Genomic DNA, 27,726 nt, shown 5'->3' on the forward strand with positions numbered 1-27,726 from the left:
ACTGTCTTTTCAGAAATGGTATCGCCGCCTCTTCAGGAATGGTTTCAGAGCCCTATCCCACTTCTTGTCTTACCCAAGTGCCTAGCGGCGTTCATCCACGAGATCGTCCGACACAGGGAGCCTTTTCTCAGACTATAGAGACGAGATAAGTGTGCACCACTAGACTCCACTCAAAGCATGATTATTGAGTTTTTTCAGCCAGACAACATTGACCAGAAGTGTTCAGGGAGGCAGTGTGCCCACGGATCAAAGTGGGAGGCACTTCAGTCAGCGCACCAGTGGGTTGAGACATAGATTAGACTAGGGGACCTTCCTTCCCTTCTAGCTAGATTGGAGACACGACAAAGTGGAGTGACAGTGGCACTGGTTCGTCGCAAGGCCTTGGTTAGGAGACCACCGTGGACTACACGTATTGACAACCGTCAGTGTCCCATCACAGGTTTTATGCTGCCACAACAGCCTCACACATCGCCGAACCCCTCTCAAGCTTGACTTCTCCACCAGCCCTCCCCAAATGTTCCGTTAGTCCTTACCCTCTCCATGAGCTTAGAGAGTTCTCTCTTTGTATCAGTATCACCCTAAGCAATTTCTGGTCTTCGGCATTCTACGCTCTTGAAATAGTTTTTGGTAATATCAACTTATGGTCATGCATGATTTTCTCTTGTGTTCATCATGAGTTTTGATACCTATTTAGAGGCTACACCCCCCAAATCATTGTATTAGGTCTTTTCTAGTCTCATAGACCCTTTGGTCTTCAAAGACTTTGAATAAACTTTCTTTCTTCCTTTGGTTTCTCTCTCTCACAAAAACGGTCATAGTCACCACATACAAATACCTAAGGGCTGGAATTTGAAGATAATTACAAGTGGAATGCATGCATGGGGAGGAGAATTTTGGGAGGTTTGAAAGCTCTATACAGCTTCTCAAGTAAGTGCAGGAAGGCACACCCATGGAATTGGAAAATGGGAAAGTTTTATATACCATGCTTGTGCAAACAGTGATCCTATGTCCAGCTTGGGCAGCCGGGCTCTCTAGAACTTATTGGAGGAGAATAGAGACACTACACAAACACTTTTCATATGACAGATACAAACACCCTACCCTATCCTACTAGCCGAGAAAGAAAGAAAGAAAGAAAGTTTATTAAAGTCTTCGGAAGACCGATGGGTCTATGAGACTGTGAAAAACGTGATACAATGAGCTGTGGTAGTGGAGCTACTAAACGAGCATCCACACCAATGCAGAATGCAAAAAAATGCAAAATGGCAGTACTAAATCCTAAGTACAACATAGTCATATCTCGACTATATATATCAATCAATCTCAGCATCATCGTCAACATCATCATAACCATCATCATCATCATCATCAGCAATAGGACATCAGGATGGATGAGGGTGTGGAAGTGGAGGCATGAGGTCAGCAATAGAGCACTGTCGCCCCTCCAAGGGTGCAGTCCTCGTATGTCTCCTGGTCATAGCTCTGCGTCTAACCAGGGCCACTGTGACCCCCGTCGGTCGGGCTCCGACCCTAAACAAGGAGGGGATGTCCCCAAGTATGATCTATGAGTCAACCCTTTGTTTGAGCTATCGGGTCACAAGCTCTGGGTCACGGTCATGTCGAGGTCTCGCCTCGTGGGGGTCTATGTGATCTGGCTCAAAGAACCCTGTGATAGAGCTTTGAGAGGTATCAGTCGAGGAAGAAGTCTGCTCCTGTCTCCGTGCTTGGAGAATCCTATCGCGGTGTCTGAGCACCTCATGAATGAAACGAGCCAAACATCACTGGTCTGGGTAGGAGAGGAAACGGGCCAAAATCCCATAACTATCTCTAAAGAGGCAATAGAAATGCCCTCGGATCTCATAGTAAACAGGACACCTGAAGATGAAATGCTCCTCTTTCTCAACCTCCTGCATGTCATACAGTGTGCATATACGCCTCTCCCTGGGTAACCGCTCTGCTCTGCTGCTCTCGATACAAAGTCTGTGTGAACCCGGAATTGCCTAAGAGAGATCCTCAATGAGTGGGGTAGGTGAATCTACGTGTATCTTGGTGGATCAATGAAACCCTCCGCTGTGATATGTAAGAATTGATCTCTGTAGAAGCCCAGCTTCACTGGAAGATCACTACGGCCCAACCAAGTCCAGAATGTGTGTAGCTGTAGTAGATCCTCACAGATAACCTGGTTGACCTCGTGTGATAGGAGGGGAGAGAAAGGAGCGTCCATGCCATGCTGGAAAGGAGGTAGTCTGTCCATGTGGAGCCCTAGTCTTGTAAACCATCTCTCTGTGCGTGCATACCAACACCTCTGGTCTCCCCCTGCTACAAGTGCCATAGAAGAGGATAGTGCTAGCCATGGTATCCTGCTACACCCAGATGTGTAATCCCCATACTCCTTGACTCGGTACAAGTATGTGATGACCTGAAATGCAGCATCTAGCTGTAATGGGGGTGACCCAAACTCCGCTCAAATGATTTGGTGAGGGACGGATGGCTTACCATGGATCATCCGTGATAACATGAGAACCTGTAGCCGCTCCACCCTAGCCCACTGTGTATCTGACAAGTCTGGCCCCCAGCATGGACTGCCATACATCCCTGCTGGGCGGACCAAGGAGTCAAAAGGAAACCCTTTGGTCCGTGGATTCTGAAAGTGAGAGCGGAAACACTGCCTCTCCAGTCTAGCCAATGAAGCATATCCTCTGCTCAGGCGTGCAGGCATCGCGGGTCTCATAGTGAAGATGGGTATGAAAAAGACGACCCCAAGATAAGTGTATGATGAAACTACCTCAACAGGGGACCCATCAAATGCAAAATGCTCATCGCACATGACAGCTTGAGATGTATTGAAGATCATAACCTTGGTTTTACCCAAGTTGACCTTCAAATCATGAGACTCACAAAAGGACTGTAGTGCGTCAAGGTGTCTCTGGAGCCCCTCTGCTAAGGAAGACAATAGAGCAACATCATCTACGTAAAGTAATATCCGGATTAGTGTGCCCGCGAGAGAGCAACCTACCCCCCCCATGCCTGCATCATTGTCCCGAGCTCGTCAATGTAGAGGCCAAACAAGGTAGGTGATAGTGGGCACCCTTGTTTGACCCCGATAGTGCTTATGATCTCGTCTGTCCATCCAGATCTTGTCCAGACTCTGTTTGAAACTGGCTCATAAAGAGCCATGATAGCCCAAATGATCTCCTAGTCGTAACCCAAATCCTATAGGCGTCGTATGAGGCGGGCTCTTGGAACCATGTCAAATGCCTTGCGGAAATCCACAAAGCAACAGTAAACCCTCTACTTCCGTGCTCTCGCCTCCTCGATGATACATCTGAGCGCGAGAATATGGTCCATGGTCCCATGATCCCGCCTAAAACCGGCCTGTCCTGCTGCTATGAGTCCTCGACACTCTACAAATCTGCTGACCTTAGAATCAAGTACTGATGCATAAATCTTGGACATGACATGTCTAATCATAATGGTCCTGTAGTTCTTCGGGTTCATGGGATCCCCTGCCTTGTGGATGGGTGAGATAGCGTTAATGGTCCCGGTGCGTGGAAACCCCAAGCAAACAGCTTCATTAAATAGCTTGGCTAAGATCGGGGCTAGGAGGTTAATCCCATATGCAATGAACTCAGTGCATAGTCCCTCATGATCCTTCGCTCGGCCATTATGAAGTTTCATTATGGCATCCTTTACCCCCCCCTAGTGAAGAGGGTGCAGGATGTGGGGTGTGGCATATGTGATAGGTTAGGGGCTGGCTGATTTGGGATATCATAGAGCGTGCGTGCATAATCAGACCACACCTGAGTCTCAGTGAGTGGCGGGAGAGACCGTCCCTCTAGAAATCTCCGCCAGAAGTCCTTAGAGTTGTTACCGAACAGAATGTTCAGTAGCTCCTTCTCATTCCGGCGCACAAAGTCAAGTTTCTTCCTGTGTACCAGACGATACGTGCATAGCGTTTCTGGTTTGTCGCTCGGAAGGCTGTTTTTTATTTTTATTTTATTTTATTTTTTTTTCATGAAAAAGACTTCTATTAAGTAAGAACAAAAACCCGCGAGAGCAAGCTCAAAGTGGAATACATCATGAAATCATGAGGATAATAAAAAACCCCTCAGAGTGAGGTGGAAAGAAACCAAGGCTGAGGCTGAAGTGCCATCTCAACCCTGTAGTAGATTCAGAGAAGAAAGGAGAATCCTTCCATTCCCTGAAGAAAGAAGCCCTCCTAGCTGAGGCTGCACGGGAGTCCCCCTGCATACCCGTCCATACGGCCATCAGAGTGTGTACGATGTCTGTCCAGATACTAGCCAATGTGTGCGAGGGATGAACCTGAGTACCCTCCATAGCCTCTGTGCATCTGGCTCTCCAGATATGCCAGGCTGCTATGCTCGCTATAATCTCCCAAGAAGTATCCACAGAGGCATGTACAGCTGTAAAAGGACGGTGTGGAACCACATCCAACGAGCAGAACTCAACCCGATGACGTCGAACCGAAATGGCCCGAGAGGAGTCAAGTCCCTCATAGAAAACCTGAGGTCCTGTAAGAGAAAGCCAAGCCACCGAGCCCCAAGTCATAAAAAGTGGGGAATGGGCAAAGTGACTGAAGATCCTGGCTATCCCCATCCAAATCAATCTCGCCTGTCTGCAATCCCATAAGCAATGTTGAATAGACTCCGAAGCAGAAAGGCAACGAGGGCAAGTAGGGTCGGCTCCGAATCTGGACCTCCAAAAGTTCACTGCAATCCCTCCATGAATAGAAAGCCAAAAGAAGATAGTGATCTTTCTATTCCTGTGGGATTTCCAAAGCCTCCTCCAGAAGTACCTCTGCTGATCCGCAGTAATACCAAAAGTCTCCCAATGAGGAACTCTGGAGGGTCTCCAGCCTCTACTACTGAGCTGAAATCTCCTGGCATTACTGACCGTGTAACGAAAGAAGGGATGGTCTTCTCTCGATGCCCCGCGTCAATCCACTCCCACTCTCCGGGGTCCCACTGTAAATACTTGATGGGAACTCCTCCATAGAGCCAAAGTCTCCAAGACCCGGTGGAGAGTAACTGGGGGTCAGGGTCTAAGAACCACTCTGAATCTGATCCCTACATCAAAAGGCCTACGACCCTGATAGGCTGAAAAGCAGACTCAAGCAAGATATCATCTGTAGATCTGAGCAATCTGCCACCATCCTGGACACTGAAAACCAAAGCATCCTCCTGTGCATCTCGGAAGGCTAAGACCTGAAGTGGAACCCCGCCTCTCGAGAAAGTACCTGCCCAAGTGGAGGAAGTGAGAGGCATATCATCTGTGTCTATCCAAGCCTCTGGAAGGGCTGCCTCAATCTGCAAGATCCTCCCTGCACTCCCTCTGAGATGTCCTGTCAACCTTGACTTGGTTTCCTCTGGAAGCCTACGGAAAGCTTTCCAAGATCCCAAAGAAGAAGCAGGTCCCCTCTCCCACCTGGCCCACTGCATGTAGAGTGAGGCACCCAGTGGTCTGCCACGATCATCTAAAATACTGTCGTTCCACATGATGGGCTGCCTATCAATCTCTTCCCGGGAGGAAGGAGGAATCCTCCGAAGAGAGCTTCTGAAACTAGCCCAAGCTTTCAGAATGGCAACCATGAGAGGGGATGAAGGTGATCTGAGGTGTGCTGAGGTGAAGATCCATCTAACACTGCTCATCCAGTCTCCTCCTGAGGAAGGTGTGCACCTCTGTATGCTGCTGATAAGAAAGTCCTTCCACGGTTCCTGTCTTGGCATAAGTCCTCGCACCACTATCTTGCAAAGTAAAGCTCTGCATTGTAAATCTGGATCAATAATATTAAGACCCCCATCCTGTGTAGGGAGGATGAGGGTCTCCCAAGCCACTCTGGCTAAGGCATCTGCTGTGCCATTAAGCCCACTCCAGAGAAAGTTACGGCGGCGATGTGGGACGCCACCTAGGCCCTGTATGTTCCAACTGATAATCCTCATCGACGGGAGGATGTAGAGTGGAACACCTTACCCGACCTAGTGGCGGAAACAAACCCCTCAACAGGGGAAGACCTCCTGCTCGAGGAAGGAGGGAAGGAACCCAGTGGTGGAAAGTCAATAGGGGAAAGAATCCTGGCACCTGAAGAAGAAGCCCTGTCAATAGGAAACCCAACCACTGGCTCCCCAAAAGTAGCGGACACAAACTCCTCCTCTGGGAAATCTAAACTCTCTGCCAAGGCTGAAAACGAGTTCCTGTGGAGCAATCCAGACACCGGAGTACGAAGGATCCCTTGTGAGGGAAGAGGATCAACAGTGTAAGCTATCCCCTTCCCCCTATCCAAGGGAGGGAGTGAGGAATGCTCTCTACCCTGTGTCTGCCCAGCCGCGGAGATTTCTCCGTCCTCAAGAGGAACATCTGGCACTGCTGGATCTAAGGAAGAAGCTGCAACTGGGGAGGAGGTCGAAGCTTCAGCGTCTCGGACTGTGCAAGGTGAGACAGGAAGGACAGCTCGAGGTGAAGCAGAGTCTACTAAGGTACCCTCGTGAACTGAAGGAGGGACCTGCACACGTACTGGAACCCACTGTAAAGCGTCGCGTGTGCCTGAGGGAGGTGGGGGTCGAGGAGCAGGCAAAGGACCTGTACCGCCCCCCTGTCGAGGCCGAGGAATAGGTACTGGACTTGTACCACCACCTGACTGAGCAAGACCGCCACGTGAAGAACGAGGAGCAGGAGCTGGACCTGTACCACCCCTCTGTCGAGGTCGAGGGGCAAGTGCCGGGTCTATAATCCCCCCCCTGTCCCCCCTGTCGATGTCCTGAGGCGGTAGCTGTACCAGAGGGCTTCTTAGGCCTTTTCTTCTTCCTGGGGCAATCCCTGGCAAAGTGTCCCGAGGTCCTGCAAATCCTGCACTGGTCCTGCCTGCCTGAAATCTCCACTCTCTGGCGAAAAAAGGAACCATCCGGGCGCTGGATCATGACGTGGTCCATCTTGAGGTTAGGATCCTTGCAAAGGACCCTAACTCTAGGAACCTCATCAGCCTTGGTTGCCTCTGCTGCAGTCAATGGCAACCCAGGGAGGGGTGGGATCTCAGCAACTGCGCCAAAATGCTCCCCAATAACAGAAAGAAGTCGATGGTAAACCTGGGGAAGCCCGGGGAACCTGATGAAGAGCGAGAAGATTTTCTTATCTGCCTCTACTGGGTCGAAACCAAGGTGAAAGGCTTCAAAGAAGATCTTCCTGTGTCCCAGGTGTAAAAACTCGGCCTTGAGCACAGTGCTCGCAGCCTCTGGAGTGTCAAAAACAACCTGGAAAAAACCTCGTCCCAGAAGGCGAACATCTAACAATCGAGGAGTGAGGTCTGGGGGGAGAGCCGCAAGCATCCAGTCTCTGGCTTGGGATCTGGAAGGGTGAGACCCGAAGATGCGTGCTAGCAATGTGGTAGAGCACTCAATCTCTACATCCTTCTTGATCTGCTGCAACTCGTCTTTAGAGAAAGTGATAGTTTTCGCGGCCGGTGGAGATGGAGTAGGATTGGCTGATGGGGTATCCATCGCCAATCAAGGTGAGGAGGCCGACTCGAACAGAATAAAAGCTCCTTCCGTTCCAAAAAAACTGCGGGGGGTAAGGGAGGGGAAAGGAGGCAAGGAGGAAGCAGGGGGGAAGGGGAGGGAAGGAGGAGAGGGGCTGGGGCTGAGAGGGGAGAGGGGCAAGCTGAGAGGGAGGGAGGGGGAAAGGAGAGGAGAAGAAAGAGAGGAGTGAGAGGAAGAGAGGGGGCGGGAGAGCAAGCAGGGAGGGGGCGGGACAGCAGGGGGGAGGCGAGGGGCAAGCAAGGGAGGGGGCGGGACAGGGGGAAGGGGCAGAACAGCAAGGGGGAGGGGGCGGAGGCAGGGAGAGGGGGCGGAGCAGCAGGGGGGAGGGGGCGGAGGCAGGGAGAGGGGGCAGGACAGCAGGGGGGAGGGGGCGGAAGCAGGGAGAGGGGGCGGAAGGGCAGGGGGAGGGAACGAGGGACAAGCAGGGGGAGGGGGCGGAGCAGCAGGGGGGGAGGGGGGGAGCAGCAGGGAGGGGCGAGGGACAGGCTGAGGGGAGAGAGAGACGGGCTGAGGGAGGGGGAGCAGCAGGGGAATGGGGAGGAGCAGCAGCTCGGAGGCCTGGAAGTACAAAGATTGTGGGTGTGATATTTCAGCAGCAGAGTGGAAGAGATTCGAGCGGCTGCAGGTGATCATGGGCTCCAAGGTGAATCTGAGCTGACGGCATATATTACAAGGTACGGTCCCAGGTGGTGGTGGGCGGGTAGAGCGGGTGGTGTGGGGGAAGGCATTAAGAGAAACCTTGTATAGTGAGCGAGTGACTAGGGAGGCACGATCCTCTAATAGGGGTATAAAGTCAATGTATGCGAGAAGTATGTACAGACGGCCAGAGTAAGTAGGTGAGTGATCGCGATCAAAGCATATATTATGGTAGGTGGAGTAAGAACTCAACGGGGTAGAAAGTGCTGTGCGGCGGGAGTTAGAAATGATAAAGAAAAAATTGGTATGATTAGCCCCTGGAGGGAGAGGTGCTACAGTAAAGTCAGTGATGCGAGATGTGAAGGCAAGGGATCCCATGATGTAGTCCACAACACTGAAGCCTCTCGAGGGGGAAGCATTATGCCAATACATGGTCTACCTCAATAAGCTTGAGAAGATGGATGCAAGTAGGATACCATGAAAAGCAATGGCGGCTACAAAGACTATTGGATGACAGAGAAGGCATAAAAGCATCAATTTTTTTCAAATTTCTCTCGTAGTAGTAGATTTTTGTTTTCATCCACTCATGCACCTACTAACTATACACTAAGTTTTATTCCACAAATACCCATACTGCTTTATGCACATGATGAGCTATTGAGATGGCTCTGTGGATGTGGATGTGGATGCATCTGACAGCTTTGCAGGCCTTTTGCAAGAGTTGAGATATGAATGTCAACCTAATTAATACCAACATTATGATCTTCAACACTAATTAGGCTCAGCTTCAATAGGAAGCCTTCACACTTGCAAGAGAGCCAGTTGAGATAGTTAGATCATATGTATACTTAGGGTGCACTTGCATAGGCTCTAATTTTACTATGAAACCGGTAGCACATGCATGATTGACGAGAGGGTATGCTTCCTTGTCGAGACTAGAGACAATGCTTCCAACAAATTTCCAGGATGTGAACACGAAATCCCTTCTCTTTGATTCTCTAGGTAGACCAATTGCATTGTATGCAGGGGCTCTTTGGGTCATGAGGATGCGTGGACGGGTTTTGAGAGACTACAAGTGATGATGCTATCTCATATGACCTAGGGGGAGAGGTATGTGTCACATGACCTAGGGGAAGACATCCACACCACGTAATATCATGCAACGAGACCCCTACATGCAAATGCATCATTGCTAATCATCACCTACATAGACAGGGAGTTAGAAAGCTTGGTTGGACCAATGTGTAGGTCTATAGAGATTCCCATGGAAATCCCTTTCATCATTTGTGCAGTTGCACATGCAAATGCATCATTGCTAATCATCACCTACATAGACAGGGAGTTAGAAAGCTTGGTTGGACCAATGTGTAGGTCTATAGAGATTCCCATGGAAATCCCTTTCATCATTTGTGCAGTTTGCAACTGAGGGAGATGAGAGGCATTGGAACACATGAGTATCTAGAGGGTTCCAATTGCAACGCATGCCTATTGACTACCTACCACCATACTAGAACTCATTAGATGCCCCTTTCTTGCGCTGACACAACGAGAGGTCCATCGGATCATTCGTGAGATTGTATGTGCCATAGACTAGACATCATCCACACACCCACAAGCGACCACGATGGCCTTCTACATAGAGTGTTTCCTTCATCTGTGGATGATCATAGCTTTATCCATGCACCAGGATACTCTCTCCGGTAGTACAAATCACCATGGGCCAGCTTAGGACATCATCTCACGGACTCCAAATTGAGGCAGAACGAGGTTGTAGCTACGAGACATTGCAATACAAGTCCCACTTATTCCATTCAGGTGGCTTCCCTCGAAGTACCACCACAATGTTTAAGGGAAAATCCTCCCACATGAGGCTATATACACAAATCTATGGCACCCGGTTCTGGATGCTTGCTGTGATTTGTATGAAATTTGAAACAAGTGCAATGGCGTCAACTCCACCTGACAATCGTGACAATCCTGACAACCTAGATGATGACGGTGAAGCTTGAGTAGTTCATATCGGTCAACGTAATGGCCATGCTATCATTACGTTCAACTCACGAGACATACGTATAAAAGTTCTGCGGCAATCTCACAAGCTGAAAGGGACGAAGATATGGATAGCCGAGGAACTCACCAAGGCTCAATTGAAGGATAAGGCAAAGGAATTAGCAAAGGTTCGGGCTGCCAGGAAGGATGGTAAATGGGCAGTCTACCAGGACGGCGGGATAGCACTCATTAGAGAGTTTAAATCAAAACCAAAAGACTCTCAGTCTTAAACTGATGTAAGGCCAACTATATAATATGTGTGTATGTTTTATCTAGGCTACAATATAGGTACTCTCTAAATAAATGGAGCTGCTTTTGCACTCCTTGGGAGCTGCCCTGCGCCCTCCCTAAGCTGATGTACTAGATGGCTTTCATGTTGTCCCATAGACCTCTTGGTCTCCCGTGGACGTTAATAGACTTTCTTTCTTTCTTTCTTTCTATACAATGAAAGAATAAACTAGGAAGCATTTGAACATAACATGTCAAAATCCCCACTATGGGCGGAGGTTCATGTCAATGCCAAGTGGACATCAATAATGTTGCAGCTGACTGCCTTGTGGGAGACCCGAAAACCCATAAGAGGTAACTCTCTAGGTGCCATGGCCAGGGTATGGCTGTAAGGAGACTGCTATGGAAACTACATCCTTGCTAGATCTCCAACCTATGGATGAGCTGAAACTCCATGTTGTGAATGAGCTGAGTCATCCTATATTGTCTCATAGGGATTGTGGGTCTTTGCGCTGACCTCATGTGCATATTACAATGTGTCCGAGGAAAATTGCATACCACAATGAATATCGTCGGTGTGCTTGCATCAGGTTTTTGAACTCGTACCCTCGTGTGTTCTTCCCTCCACACCACTGATATGATCCGTCTCAGATTTGCAAGATTCTCGAACCTCGCTATTTCTCCCATCTCCCTCCTGAAGTAGACTCTCGCATAGAGAGACTTCGGGTTCTTCTTCTCGCTTTTTTGATCCACAGTAGGCCATCGTTCCTCATCAAATTGTACCAGCAGAGTTTGGGGCTACCCCTCTACAGCTCGATGGAATCTTCTAGGTGGTCAAGTATCTCCATAAGGTCAAAAACTTGGTACCACAACATCTAGACGATGCATACTGCCATGGCTAGCTCTGGCTTCACAGCTATGGCATTGGAGGCGAGGGGGATTAGAGGAATTGGTATGCTAGCCCTGACTTCATCTATGGCATTAGAGGCAAGGGGGATTAGACGATGCAGACTGCCATGGCTAGCCCTAACTTCATCTATGGTTTGCAGGCTTAGGATCACAGATGGACATATTGCCACCGCTTCAGTATAGCCTTAAGACTCCATCCATTCCACTGGCTTGTCAAGGTAAACTAGGTCATCAAAGTCATCTCTTGCAGCTCCACACCTACAGGACCTGTTAGCGTCTACTGAGCTTTCGATGAAACTGAGCTTCTATAGAGATTACTACCTATGGATCTTAGAGGAGGGTTTCTTCAAACCACTGGGCTACACCATGCACTGAGATCTCGATTGGTTAGTTCTCTTGGTATCTACACATAGGCGATGGGTTGAGAAAAGGTAGGTAGAGGGCATCCCATGGCATCCTGCATGAGAGATGGATCTGCACTTCATGCGATAGTTAGGAGACCAATACAGAGGATCACTCGACGCATTCAGATCAGCAGAGTGTGGCTATTTTCCTCCTTGAGGCCCAGAGAACAGAGACCAGCTTATACGAGCACAAAGGAGAACACATGAGGAATGGGCTGAGCCCAATCAAAGCATGATCACAGATTTTTCCCCTAGTGACACAACCCTGGGACAACAGGGGACCAGAGACCTAGAGGACACGACTTGACAGACTCGACCCTGGGTGGACACTCACGAAAGGACTGCAGACATATCCTCTCTCTTTGATGTGGGGAGTGCTCTCTTCAGGATGTACCACTTACTCCCTTTAGAGCTTCTCATGCTTCAGTGGACACCTCTTGGGAGATTTTGGCTAGCATTTCCTCTTGGCACATTTGGAGAGCCAGATGTACAGAGGCCTTGGATGGCACCCAGATACACCCATCACAGGTGTTCATGGGTATTTGGACTGACACGGTTCACACTTTGATAGCCATATGGGCTAGCATGCAGGGCCCTTCACGGGCAGCCTCTTCTAGAAGGACTGTATTTCTTTGAGTTTGGAGGGGTTCTCCCTTTTTCTCGGAGGTTTCTATCAGCCCCAATCCTTTCTTTTTGGCTCTTGAGCTTTTCATGCATTGCATGGTGTATCCCGTATGGAGCTTGCTCTAACGGTTTTCTTTAATACTTAATAGAATTCTCTTTTTGCAAAAAAAAAAGAGACCAACCATATAAACTTGTTGATCTACATCACACCATGCTGTCGAGTTATTTTCTCATTTAGGCTAATCTATTTATGAACATACTTTTTTTTTTGTCGGGCATACCCTTATTTTGGGGGGGGGGGAGGGGGGACTGCTTTCAGCTATCCACTGGTGCAGTCTTTGATACAAATATGTAGTGCATGACCTCCAACTTCGTCCGGTTTAGGTGTCATCTTCCTCAACCATCACCTTGTACATATGGTTTATGCTAACAGATCAACACCTATGTGCTTGAAGAGAACCCAGTTGGCTTTGTCATTATTCCCAAGGTGATACTTATTTCTCGCCTCCCCCACCTCATAATGAGCTCTTACCTCCAATCACTTCAGTTACTGTACATCTTTGTGACAGGTGTTGATCTTCCCAAAGTTTTTCGACCAGACCCCATTCCTTCCCTCTGATACTGTCATTCCATCAATCCAGACTCCATTCCTTCCCAAGGTTATTTAAAACCAGACCGGACCCCATTCCTTCCCTCTGATACTGTCATTCCATCAGACCCCCATCTCCTGGTTGTTCCAAGAGCGCAAAAGCCATCTTTATTTCTGGGGGGAGCTTGCTCATGACCCCAACTTACAAGCTTCAGACATCCAGGAGATATCCTCTACCTAAATGAAACAAGAACCCATGATCCATCACTTTACAATGGCCAATCAAGTTAAAAACACTAACAACAAATAAACTCCATGGGAACCACCATCCTCTACAACTAAACATCAACACTCCACATCGCTTGAGTAACAAATTAAAATAAATTTATTGCAGTGCATGCCAATGCCTACACAAGAAAGTTTATATTCATTATTGCAACCTACTGCTCTCCAAAAGCCGACTTTGACACGTCCCTAACCAACCTCTGCCCCCAGGATTGGTGGTCCCAAATCCATATATGTGTAGAACTTTCCATTCTTCATGCCCCTTCTTTGTGGCTTTAAAACCCCAGGCCATCTAGTGAGATAGAATTCTTTCAATCCTAGACCCCCCTCCCATTGGCTCTAAAGTATTGCTCTTGTTTGATTGATTTTCTGTTAGGTTCCCCTCTCCAAAGAAAACTCATAGTGTGCATTTGAACTTCTCCACAGTGGCGAGTTTCATGGCCCAATTGGCAGGAATGTACAGGGGCGTATTGAAACTAAATGTGATAAACAAACAGTGAATTCGTTTCAGCAATTAACTCTTAATTATCATTTCTCTGTTTTTATTTGCTTGAATGTTTTTAATTTTACAAAGGACAGCATAGAGTCTTGTTGAGCAGTCTTTGACTGGCACAAATTACCTAAGCAAGTGAAATTGTTAACCGTTCTGGCTTTGTAGGTTCCGGATTTAACTCGAATCAAGGCCTTAATTCGGTGTGTTTGTTTGTTTGACACCTTGAAAAACCAATGATTATTGAGTGAAGGCTTTGTGAATGCTTCCTTGAAGTTGAAGTAGCATGCAGACATTCTTTGCATCAGGCTTGCTGTGCTTTTAAGCTCTGGGATCACTGAGAGCTGGTTTGTAAAGGTTTCAGATTATTGCGGAAGTAAAATATATAGTTATAGTCTTTGAAATTTATTGGCATTCTAAGTCTTTTGTGCTATAAGGCCCGTACCTAGAGTCCAGAAGGAACTGCAGACTATTTGCTGTGGAATTATTTTTTGCTCTTGATCTTTTATTCTTATTCTATCTTGTGAAATAGTAGTGTCATCCATGCTTTCCTCTGTTAAACTCGTTAGGCACCTCCATCCAGTATCTTTCTTGTGTATCCATTTGGAAGGTCCACTCTTTAAATGGTTTTAAGCCTGAGGCACGTGTTGAAGGGGATTGCCCTTTTTTCGTTGGTTTTTGGTGAAGTATGCTGCTCTGTTGAACGTGATTGTCTAAAACTGACAAATTTCAGTACAACTTTTTGCATATTGGTGTAGTGAAGCAGAAGGGGAAAACATTTTTGTGATAGCGCACGAGAAGGTCGGAAACACAACTATCCGCAGGTAAGTCAATGTCACATTCTATACCGAGATGTTCCTCTTCAAATAACAAAAAGCAAAAGAAAGTCTGTAGAATAGGTATTTGCAAAGTTGGATATATTGTAGGATCGATAGGCAAAAGAGAGAATACAAAGAGTCGATGATAATCAGCCGCTGTCACGTCAACTAGGATAATGAAAATAGAGAGTACAAGGTACTTGTACCTAGACCTAGGACTAAGTGTCCTAGGTGTCACATAGGACTAAGTGTCCTATGTGGCCTAAAAGGCACTAACACTACAAGTGCCTATATTTATGCCTACAAGGCACATACCATGGCCTATAGGGCATCACTAGAACCACCAGTAGATGGCCTACAAACCCCCCTCTATGGGATGGGCTGAAGTGCTCTAAAAAACGTCTCAAAATACTTGGTATTTTCTGGTCATGGTGGCACATGTTCATCCAAAAGGATATAGCCACCTATGAATGTACAAGGATGTCAGATCATGTAACAAAGGGAACCAAGTGTAAAGCCTGTCGGAAGACTTCGAACTTGGGACAAGGAAGTGCCTTTGTAAACATATCTACTATGTTGTCCTCTGTGGGAAGATAGGACAACTCTATGTCTCCTGTTGACAACAGCCGCTCCCGAACATAATGATAGTGAACTTCAATATGCTTGGTACGCGCATGAAACACTGGGTTACGCGCAATGGCCAAAGCACTCTAGCTGTCAGTGTAGACAATAGTGGAGGATGTCTGGCGAATACCAAGATTTGTAAGTAATTGTCAAAGCCAAACACACTCTACTGTAGCGGTGAAAGCTGCCCTGTACTCAGCCTCACAGCTAGATGTGGCAACTGTTGGTTGCTTCTTGCTTAGCCAAGAGATACATGAATTGCCAAGCAAAAAACAATTGCCAGTATGTGACACTCTGGTGTCGGAACATCCTGCCCAATCACTATCCGTGTAAGCATGCATGGTAAGTGAACCCTGATCACCATAGAAGCCGGCTTAATCCTGAGTGCCTCTGAGATATCTGAAGACTCTCTTCACTGCCTGCCAATGCTGTGAACTGGGCATGTGCATGAATCTGCTGAGCTCAGATACTGCATACTATAAGTCAGGTCTGGTGTGACATAAATAAATAAGGCATCCAACAGCCTGCTGATAAAGAGTGATATCACATGGTGGGCTCCCATCATGAGCTGAGAATTTGAAGCCAGGGTCCACTGGAGTAGAGATTGGCTTGCAATCCTCAAACTGAAAACGATCAAGGAGCTGTCCAATATACTTGGACTGAGACATCATGATACCCCCCTCAACATGAGCAAACTGAATGCCCAAATAATAATGGAGCTGTCCCATGTCTGACATGTCAAAAATCTGCTGCAAATCAGCCTTGAAAGCTGCAATTTGCTGAGTATCTGGGCCCGTGATGAGCATATCATCCACATGTAAAATCAGCACTAAAAAATCAGATCCACTCCCACGGACATAAAGAGTGGGTTCTGTGGGACTATTTTGAAAACCAAGGGATAGTAAGTGTGCATGAATTTTGGCATACCATGCCCTGGGTGCCTGCTTCAAACCATAAAGGGCTTTTCTAAGCCGGCATACCTTATTTTCAGAATTAACAACCTCAAAGCCAGGAGGTTGTGTGACATATACTTCTTCCTGCAGATCCCCATGAAGAAAAGCAGTCTTGATGTCAAGTTGGTGCACTTGCCAATGATGATGGGCTGGGATGGCAATGACACATCTGATGGTAGTAATCCTGGATGTGGGAGCAAATGTCTCCTCAAAGTCAATGCCTTGTTGTTGGCCATACCCTTTTGCAACAAGACGGGCTTTGTATCGATCTATGCTGCCATCAGATTTTCTTTTTAATTTGTAGACCCACCGGGTACCAATGGCATGCTTGCTGGGAGGGAGATCTACTAATTCCCATGTGTCATTTTTAGCAATGGAATGTAACTCAGCTCTCATTGCATCCATCCACTCTTTGCTGTCCAAAGCATCTTTATGGCACAGAGGCTCTTCATTGCAAGCTGTAGCAAGGAGTGCAAACTCAAGAAAGTGACCATGCTGTCTATTTCCTGATCTTGTCCGGGCAGCAAAAGGCTGATCTTGTTTGCTGTCCCTCAATGTATCAAGAAGCCATCTGGGAACTTGCCTTTGTTGTCTATTGACAGCTCTTTCTTCAATGACTGCATCATGAATAGTGGGATCATTTTGTGCCGGAAGAGAAACCTGCAAATCAGCATGAGGTAGTGGCTGATTATTGCTTGGTGGAGGGCCTACAGGAGGCTCATGTTCCTGGTCAAAGTCCTCTTCTGAGGATGGCAGAGGTAACCAAGATTCAAAGGCATCAAACATGTCAACATCTGGCTTAGCTTTGCAGTCCACAAGAGGAGAAGCTGAATGTTCAGCAAAGATTACATCTCTACTGACAATAATCTTCCCAGTATTTGGTTGGTATAACCGATACCCTCTGCTCTCCTGGCTGTAACCAATAAATATGCATTTGATTGCCTTGTCATCAAGCTTATGTCTCAACTGAGATGGTACATGAACATATGCAAGAGACCCAAAAACTCTCATGTGTGAAAGTGAAGGCTTCCTGCCTTTACATGCTTCATAAGGTGTAACAGTCTGCAATGCCCGTGTAGGTGATCTATTCAGCACATAGTTTCCTTTCAGAAACAGGATTTTGCTGAGGAGTGTAAGGAGTAGTACATGAGTGAATAATGCCCCGTGAAGACAGAAATGCATCAAACTCCTCTGACATATACTCTCCCCCCCTATCTGTGTTGAGGGTGACAAGCTTGCATCCTGATTCATTCTCAACCATATTCAGCCATCTCTAAAAGCATAAGAAAACTTCAGATTTGGCTTTTAAAGAATATATCCAGCAATATCTTGTGAAATCATCAATGAGAGTCATGAAATACTTGTACCCCCCAATGGCATTTGTCCTCATTGGGCCACAGACATCACTGTGCACTAGCTGCAATTTCCTTTGTGAGAGTTTTGGACAATTCTTTTGAAAAGGAAATCGATGCATCTTACCCAAAAGACAACCCTCACACACATGTTTGAAAACTGTGTGAGTTTGAGGTACATCATTTGCCATCTGCTGTGAATGTAGCTTTGCAAGAGCTCTATAATTGAGATGGCCCATTCTATCATGCCAAAGATGAGTTTCAGCAAGCTGTGAATCTGAAATAGCCAATGCTTCAATAGAAAGTGCAGATGAGTGATGATCAAGGTGATAAAGCCCTTTTTGCAAAGTGCCAGTGAGAACTATGGCATTGTCATCACGAAGATCATAAACTAGGCATCGTAGCCATCAAAAATCACCCTGAAACCTGAAGTAGCAATTGCTGAAATTGAGATCAAGTTGACTTCAATTCCAGGCACAAAGAGAACATTTGTCAAAGTGACAGGATGACTTGAAATAGATGTGAGCTGCACATCTCCAATTCCTTTTACAGCATATGAAGCATTATTAGCACATGTGACACTCCCCCCTCGAGCTGCATCAGCTAAAGAGTGAAACAACTGTTTGCAAGATGTGACATGCTTTAAAGCACCACTATCAAAGTACCAGGACTGTGCATCATTAGCAGTAAAGAGTGCATCAGCTTTGGAGGGATCAAATGAGCAATGGACAGCCCATGCCCAATCATCCTGAAGAGCATGTGCATGTGAAGCATCTGCTGGCTCATGGGATTCAATAGCATGTGAGGCATTAAGTGTCAATCCTGCTTTCTTTTTCTCTGAAGCAATGTGCTTTCTGCATTCTGAAATGTCATGTCCAGGCTTGTGACAATAGTTCCATCTTTTCTTCTTTGACTTATTTGCTGTATTTTTAGATGCATGCGAGGAATTTTAGCTGCTATGCGCAGATTTTGGCTTGCCCATAGGCTTGGAAGCCTTGTCTCTTCCTGTCTGCTGTGAAGCAAATGCATGATCAGGAATAATGGCTTGTCTATTAGCTCGACTTTGCTCTTCCTGCAAAAGCAAAGTAACTAGCTGATCAAAAGAATAGTGGTCTGGATTACCCATGGCCACTAATCGAAGGATTGTAGCAAACCCTTGATATGTATCTGGCAGTCCATTCAAAGTGGTACTGACAAGCTGTGAATTTGGCACCACCTCATCAATGTTGGCAAGTTGTTCCATGAGGTCCTTGACCTTCGTCAGGCATGCATCTATAGAGTCACCTTCATTCATACTGACTTCCTGTAATTGCCTTCTATAGAGTCACCTTCATTCATACTGACTTCCTGTAATATGCAACACGAGCTTCATTGCGAATCTGATAGAGAGAAGCCAATTTATCCCAAGCATCCTTTGCTGTCCTGCAAGACCGGATGTGTGGAATAATGATTCTCTTGCATGATAAAGCAATACATGAATGTGCATTTGCATCTCTTGCATCCCATCTTGACTGTTCCTGAGTTGGAAGAGCAGCAACAGGAGTGCTAGAGGATGAGGCATCAGGAGGAGTACCCCCTACAGAGGGACCAGCAGTAGAGGCAACCATTGAAGCATTGGCTGGCCTCAGATCAACCCTAGAAACAATATTCCACAAATGCTTTGCAACAACAATATGTTTCATGAGATAAGACCACATCGGATAGTTGGTGCCATCCAACTTATCATCTTCATGAAGAACACCAAATAGATCCTGATTGCTCCCAGCCATAGCAAATGTGATACCCTGTGAGAGACCTGAAAACCCAAAAGCCTCAAGGCTATCACTGCAAAAGCTGGCTGTCCAAAAAAATGACAGCAAATATCTGCAAATTTCTTTTTTTTTGCAAAAAAGAGACTTCTATTAAGTATTAAAGAAAACCATTAGAGCAAGCTCCATACGGGAATATGGGAAACACCATGCAATGCATGAAAAGCTCAAGAGCCAAAAAGAAAGGATTGGGGCTGATAGTGCCATCTCAATCCGGTAGCAACCTCCGAGAAAAAGGGAGAACCTTCCAAACTCGAAGAAATACAGTCCTCCTAGAAGAGGCTGCCTGTGAAGGGCCTCACATGCTAGCCCATATGGCTATCAAAGTGTGAACCGTGTCACTCCAAATACCCATGAACACCTGTGATGGGTGTATCTGGGTGTCATCCAAGGCCTCTGTGCATCTGGCTCTCCAAATGTGCCAAGAGGAAATGCTAGCCAAAATCTCCCAAGAGGTGTCCACTGAAACATGTGAAGTCCTGAAAGGAATATGTGGTACATCATGAAGAGAGCAGGGCTCTATCACCTGTCGGCGGATCGAGAGTGCCCAAGAAGAAGGCTCACCCTCATAAAACTTCTGGGGCCCAGTAAGGGATAACCATGCGACCGAGCCCCAAGTCATGAAGAAAGGGGAAGTATGAAAAATGCTGAGTATCCGAGCAACTCCTTTCCAAACAATTCTCGCTTGATTGCAGTCCCAAAGCCAATGTCGCATTGACTCCTTTGCAGAATGACAGCGAGGGCAAATGGATAAGCCGCAAATCATGATCTCCACTAGTTCACTACACAGTGCAATCCCTCCATGAATAGAAAGCCAAAAGAAAAGAGTGATCTTTCTATTTCTGAGGGATTTCTAGAGCCTCCTCTAGAAATTCCTACGCAAATCTGCGGTGATGAAGAAGCTATCCCAACGGGGGGCTCTGTAGGGAATCCAACCTCTACTGCTCAGCTGAAATCTCCTGGCATTACCAACTGTGAAACGAAAGAAGGAAATCCCCCTCTCTCGGTGCCCATGATCTATCCACTCCCACTCTCCTGGGTCCCACTGCAAGCACCTGATAGGTGCACCTCCATATAACCACAACCTCCAGGATCCCAGGGCCAAGAGTAGAGCATCGGGGTCTAAGTATCACTGCAAACCCACTCCATGGTCCACAAAACCACCAATCCTGACAGGCTGAAAGGCAACCTCTAGAAGAATATCATCCGTAGATCTAGAGAATATACCTCCATCCCCAACGTCAAAGACTAGAGCAGCTTCCCCAAGACCTCGAAGAGCGATCACCTGTAGAGGAACTGTTGTCCTCGAAAAAGCTCCCATCCAAGTGGTGGAAGTAATAGGCATCTCAACTGTCCAATCCACCGGGATGGCTGCATCTATCTGCTGAATCCTGCATGCTACCCCTCTGAGGTGACTCACGGACTGTAGCCTCTAATCCTCAGGTAGCCTGATAAAAGCCTTCCAAGTGCCTACTGTGTAGGTGGGGCCTCTCTCCCATCCAGACCACTGCGGTCTAGGGATTGCATCACTCAGCTCATTAGACCAGTCAAGAATTTTTTATGGAGTGGACTTGATGGCACGGCAGATGTTGCAGCGAGGGTGGCCTGGGAGACCATTATTCTCCCTACTTGGGAAGGGGGCCTTAATATCATTGACACGGACTGGCAGTGCAGGGCATTGCTTTGTAAGGTGGTGGTGAGGGGACTCATGCCTGGGCAGGAACCTTGGAAGGATTTCTTTTTTGGACGCATTCAAGCTTGCACACCTACCTTAGGAGGTGATTGGGTGGACAGCCCTCGCTGGATTTTTACTTCTGCCTCTCTCAGGTCTCCTGCCTCTCCTCTCATGACTGCCATCGTCAAAGCTTGGGGGAGCTTCAGGAACACTCTTCAAAGAGTTCGCCCTCTACCCTTGAAGAGATTGATAGGCAGCAAATCATTTGGAACGATAGTGTACCTGATGAGCATGGCAGACCTCTGGGCACTTCCCATTAGCAAGAACACACAAACCAGGCGGTGGCCAAGAGAACCTAGTTCACTACCACAACTCTAGAGGCAAGGTCGAGTTTGGCTGAGCTCCAAAAAAGGAGCTTTTTCCTTATACTTTCTAGTACTGGGGCAAACTGCTGTGTTGGAGAGATGGCCCAATCCTACTTGGCATCCCAAATATTTGACAAGAACACCCCTCTGAATCCAAGAAAAGCCAAAGTCAACTCCCCAGCCTAGAGTGTCCTCATCACTGATCCAAAAGCCAAAGGATTTATGCTAATTAATGTGTGCCCGCAGCTGAGCAAAAAATATCCAAGGCTGTCCGGAAAGAATCAAGTGACTGCGAAGAGGCCTCAATAAAAATAGCAGTGTCATCAGCCAACTCATAGTCAAAAAGCTCCTGCTCCTGTCTCAAGGGCAATCTCAACCCATAGAGCTCAGCCTGAGATCTAAGGAAGATACTCATAGCTTCTGCCACAAAGAGAAAGAGGAAGGGGGCTAAAGGGCATCCCTGACGAACTGATTTGGAAATCTGAAGCCTGTCACCCCTTACCCCTCCAATCAAAACCTAGCTGTGGGCTGATCTGTAAAGGGAGGCTACCCCTCTAATCCATGCATCTGAAAATCCAAACCGTAGAAGAGTGCCCTCAAGAAAACCCCAATCTACTCTGTCATAGGCTTTGTCAAAGTCCAGGAGTAGAACTGCCAGCCTCTGCCCGCTCTGCATAGCCCACTCTGTGGCTTCCCAAAAGGAAAATATATTATCAAATATGCTCGTGCCATGCATAAAGCCTGTCTGAGTATCATGGATGAGGTTTGGAAGAAGGGGCTGCAACCGGATGCTAATCACCTTGGCTAGGATTTTGTACAGAGTGCCCAAAAGAGTGATGGGTCTCCAATGGGATACAAAATTCATGTTGCCACCTTTCGGGATAAGGTGTATGAGTCCCTCGGTCAGTGAGTCAGGCATCTCACCCGAGTCCCAAATGCCCTGCAGGGCTGAAGTAATATGATCACCTATCATATCCCAAAAGGCTGTAAAAAAAGGAGGAGTAAGACCATCGGAACCAGGGCATTTGCCCTTATGAAGGGCGGAGAGAGCACTCTTGAACTCTGTGTTGGTAAAGCGTGCATCAAGTGAGCATATCATCTCTGGTGTGACCAACACAGGTAAACTCTGCCAAATCTCATCTCTAGCCACATCTCTCGCCTGTGTGTCAGGATTTGCGGAAAGAAGGGAGGCATAGAAAGCTGTCGCTAAGTGCATGACGGTATCCGGATGAGATTGCAAAACGCCGTCAGAGCTGCTTGACACTCTCTCTACTATGTCTGGGACCAAGTGTAGAGAAAAAGTGTTTATTGACTCTCCCTCCCATCTGTATCCAAAAGGACTCCCGTGCATGGAAGGCATACTCTGCTCTTTGATCAAGCAATGTTTGCAAGTGAGCCCTTGCCGTAGCAAGGCGCTCCTGTACCCAAGCATCTGATGGTTGTTTCTGCTCCTCCCTCTACAAGGCTACCAACTGCCGGCGGATACCAATCTCTCGCTTGAGTACCTCACCTCACCGAGCACTAGTAACGGAGTGATAAAAGTTGATGATACTGGCAAGTGCTGTGGCCACATGTGAAGGACCGGCCACCCCCCCATGCATGTGAGAAACCCAGATCTCCAAGACTGCCTCTGTGAGGGTCTCATCCGTGTATAAGGCATCGGGGATCCTGATACTGTGAAACCGTCCTCTCAGATGGGGCTCTGAGATGGACAAAACTATCGAAAAATGGTCGGAAGTGGAAACACCAGGTGCAATGCAAACTATCCCCCCTCTATCAAGAGCCCAGTCATCCACATAGAATCTGTCAATCTGGGCATGGATAAGCATCTGCACCCTATGGTTCGACCATGAAAACAAAAGTGACTGAGACTGAACATGAAATGCATCATCTGACCAAACATCTCTGCCACTAAACCTGAACAAGAAGGCATCCCAAGCTGCTCTCTCGAGGGAATGAATACCACCTTCTCTGCCCCCTTGCTTATCAGAAGGTGCCTCAACCATGTCGAAGTCACCTCCAATAATCCACGAATCTGCAATGTCAGCCCACGAGAGCAACTCTTTCCAAAACAGAACACGGTCCCCTCTGTTGTTTGGAGCATAGAGGTTGAGGAAACCAACCTTACATCCATCAATCAAAAGTAGAACCCACTGGGCCCTGGAGGGGGTTATGGTACCGTGTCCAATGATCAAAGGGAGAATAGAATCTGAAACTGATATGCATGTACCTCCTCTGGTTCCCAAGGCAGGAAGCCAAAAAGTTCGGCCTGAAAGTAGCTTACCTGACTTGGAGCAATCTCTAACATCCAGTTTGTGTTCCTGAAGAAAAAGCATGTCTAGGGAACCACCTGAAACACATGGATGGAGCTGATTCCTGATCAGCTGTCTACGACGGCGATGAGGGATGCTGCCCAATCCCTGTATATTCCAACTGGCTATCCTCATCGGTGGGAGGAAGCGGGTTGGAATACCTTACCCGTCCACAGGTGAGAGAGAGAAAGATCTCTCAAAAGGGATGCGATAACTGGCTCTCTGAAAGTGGAAGGTACAAAATCATCACCTGGGAGGTCAGAGGGGTCCTCTAGAGCGGAAAAGGAGTTCCGCTGAGCCAATCCTGGGGAGAGGGTATGAAGGATTCCTACCGAAGTAGGGAGAGAATGTAAGACCCCCTTCCCTCTATCCACAGAAGGAGGCACTTGTACTGAGTCCTGATTAGGAAGTGCTGCGGATGAGGTGCCAACAACCTGGGCTGCTGAGGAAGGTACAGCCTGATCCTGGCCTGATCCTGGGGTGGAGTCGAACAAGGCTCTTGAACACTAGTCTCCTCCTGAGGCTGCAAGGGGGTAGCCTCCGAAGCAGCGGATGTGTGATCTGAAATAGAGGGCCTATCGGAACCCACGTGGGCCAGAGGTGGTGCGGAGTGTAGGAGGGACTCGTGTAGCCCTAGGAGGAGGGGGAGCCCGTGTCTGAGGCAGTGCCTGTGGAGCGGTAGGTCTTGCTCCTGCTCTCTGTCATAAGCTAGTACGAGTTGGTTGCTTTCTGGGCCTCTTTTTCTTCTTTGGGCAATCTCTGGCAAAGTGCCCCGAGGATCTGCAAATCCTGCACTGGTCCTGCCGACCTGCAACCTCAAATCTCTGGTGGAAGGACCCATCGGGTCGCTGTAGCATGATGTGGTCATGGGTCCTAGACAATGACCCTAACCCTGGGTACCCCATCCATCCTGACCGCCTCAGCAGCCGAAGAGGGCTCACCAGGAAGAGGGGGAATCTCTGCTACCACACCAAACCTCTCGCCAATAACTAAAAGAAGCCGGTGATAAACTGAGGGGAGACCAGGGAACCTGATGAAAACAGAAACTCCCTGCTTGTCCTCTTCAACTGGGTCAAAGCCCAGTTGAAAGGGAAACAAAAAAATCCTCCTGTAGCCTAGAAATAGAAACTCGGCCAAGGTTCGGGGCGATCTCCTTAGGAAGCGCCGCAAGCATCCAATCTCTAGCTTGTGACCTGGAGGGGTGGGAGCCATGGATGCGTGTGAAGAGAGTCGTGGAACACTCATGCTCCAAATCCTTTTGCAACTGCTGTAGCTCGTTTTTTGAGAAAGTGATGGTTCTCACGGCCAGTGTGGGCGGTAACGGATTGACTGAGTGGGAATCCATTCGTCAATCGAGGTGGAAAAGGCCGATTCAAACGCAAGGAAGAACTCCGTCCGCTTTCCTGTAGCCCAAGAGACCCCTAAAGGATAAAAGGGTACTCTAGATGAGGAAAGAGGGTGAAAGGAAGGAGGGAGAGAGAAGATGAGCAGAGGAGGAGTCAGCAATTAGGGGGGGCAGCAAGAGGAGAGGAGGGAAAGGAGAGGAGGGGGGATAGAGGAGAGGAGGAGTGGAGGAGGGGGGGGGGGGGAGCAAAGAAAGAGCGGGGGGGGGGGGGGGGGAAGGCGGGGGGAGCAGCAGGTAGGGGGGAGGGGAGGGAGGAGGCAGCGCGCGGAGGGAGGAGGCAGTGCGCGGGGGGAGGCTGCAGCAGCACGGGGGGGGGCTGCAGCAGCGAGGGAGGGGAGTCGGGGGGGGGGGGGGGGAGGTGGGGGGTAGGGGGGAGGGGAGGGAGGAGGCGGGGGGAGCAGCAGGTAGGAGGGAGGGGAGGGAATAGGCAGCGCGCGGGGGAGGAGGCAGCACGGGGGGGCTGCAGCAGCGAGGGAGGGGAGTCGGGGGGGGAGGGGAGGGAGGGGGCAGCAAGGAGGGGAGGGGAGGGGAGGGAGGAGAAGCAAGGAGGGGAGGGAGGGGGCAGCAAGGAGGGGAGCAGGAAGGAGGGCAGCAGGAGCAGCGGGGAGCAGCAGCAGTTCGAGTTTAAGTTCTTGGAACTTAAGGATATCTGCAAATTTCCAACCCAAATCAAAGGGCAAATGCAGATGTGACCCAAATGTGACTGTGGCAGGAAATGTTCACTGCAAAAACAGTAAATTTGGCAAAAGCCCCAAATTTAATGAGGGCAAATAGGCCAAAAAGAGGGCAAATGCAGAAAAGCCCCAAATTTTGCTGATTTTTTTTTTGCAAATGTGACCCAATGTATGATAATCTGACCCAATGTATAGCCTCAAGGCTTGAAACTGCAAAAGTATGAGTTACTGTTCCAAACACCAGTTGAATTTGAGCTTCCAACACAAAAGCCCCAAATTTTGTTGACCTGAGTGATGACGTGGCACAATGTGACAGTCCTGAACCTGAAATTAACTGAAAACTTCAAATTTTGGAAGGATTTCAGTTGTCAACCTTGTCCAAGGTATTGTATTGACAGGTTGAAGGTCCAGATGATGTTAAAAGCCCAAATCCCGGAGCAAATACAACTGTATGGATGCCAGTACGGAAACAGGTACGATGCCGCTACGGAGGCTGTACGATGCCTATACGAAAGCAGGTACTGGACAAGTACGATGTACTGAATGCAGTACGAAGTAGATAACTGAATCCAACGTACGGATGTACGGATGCAATTACGAGGTAAGTACAGTGTACTAAACAGGTACAGTGTTGGTACGATGCATGGAAACTGTACGACACAGTACTATTGTACGGATACATGTACGAGACATGTACAGAACACATCGTACGTCTCTACGGAAAGTGCGGCGCAATGGAGCATAGTACGACGCAGTACTGTATGCAAGGATGGACGTACGACGCATGTACGTTGTACTACAACGCATGTACAGCAATGTACGACGAGTGTACGGATCGTAGGTACAATGTTGAGCAGGTACAGCAGATGTACATGCAACTGGTACGGAAAATGTACGGGCAGTTGTATGGACTGTACGGGAACAGGAAGCAGATCCGGCTCTGATACCACTGTAGCATCGATAGGCAAAAGAGAGAATACAAAGAGTCGATGATAATCAGCCGTCACGTCAACTAGGATAATGAAAATAGAGAGTACAAGGTACTTGTACCTAGACCTAGGACTAAGTGCCCTAGGTGTCACATAGGACTAAGTATCCTATGTGGCCTAAAAGACACTAACACTACAAGTGCCTATATTTATGCCTACAAGGCACATACCATGGCCTATAGGGCATCACTAGAACCACTAGGAGATGGCCTACATATATTTTTGTGTCATGAAGTTTTTTCACATAACGTGATATTGTTTCATAGAAAATAGACAATCTTCAGTTTGTTGTCAAGACCAATCAGTCCCACATCAGATCGTTCTGGCTCAGTTTGGGGCACCTCCAATATAGCTTGATGCAGCATTCTAGGTAGTCACATACCTCTACTGAGTCAGGGATTATGGTTCCTCGACCTCAGTCCAAGGTAGGTTACTTCATCCATGACTTTTAGTAGTTAAGGATGCCTCTGGTACGCATGTACACATAGGTGGTTTGAGAGTGTGGGGCTCCATATGGACAAATTATCTTCTTTCACTATAGCCTTGAGGCCCAATCTGTTCCGCTCACTTAGCATGAGGCTAACTAGCTTATCTGAGAGGATCTCTTGCATTTAGTTAATTTTCTGTGAGGTTAGTGTTCCTATGGCCAGCCATAGGGCCTGGTTTGGTTGGCCATAAGCCTAGGAATCAAGTTGGGGTTGTAGCAAGGTCGGGCCTCGACACTCTACCCCCCGCCGCACAGCATTTGTACCCCCCGTCGCATAGCACTTTCTACCCCGTTGAGTTCTTACTCCACCTACCATGATATATGCTTTGATCGCGATCACTCACCTACTTACTATGGCCGCCTGTACATACTTCTCGCATACATTGACTTTATACCCCTTTTAGAGGACCGTGCTGCCCTAGTCACCCACTCACTACATGAGGCTGCTCTTCACGCCTTCCCCCACACCACCCGCTCCACCTGCCCACCACCACCTGGGA

The 27,726-nt window shown here is 47.9% G+C and overlaps 1 protein-coding gene across 1 annotated transcript in view; it reads left to right on the forward strand.

The window, feature by feature from the left end:
* RUS5 (root UVB sensitive protein (Protein of unknown function, DUF647)) overlaps nt 1–27,726 on the forward strand; it is a 140,277-nt gene that overhangs the window by 22,182 nt on the left and 90,369 nt on the right. The window contains exon 2 of the mRNA XM_087396226.1: nt 14,523–14,588. Within this exon, the coding sequence (XP_087252352.1) occupies nt 14,523–14,588 (66 nt within the window). The remainder of the gene's footprint in view (nt 1–14,522; nt 14,589–27,726) is intronic.

Source organism: Dipteris shenzhenensis, chromosome 1 (genome assembly GCF_047967505.1).
Source record: "Dipteris shenzhenensis isolate YYH24624 ecotype China chromosome 1, Dip_SZ_1.0, whole genome shotgun sequence".
Taxonomy (NCBI): Eukaryota; Viridiplantae; Streptophyta; class Polypodiopsida; order Gleicheniales; family Dipteridaceae; genus Dipteris; species Dipteris shenzhenensis.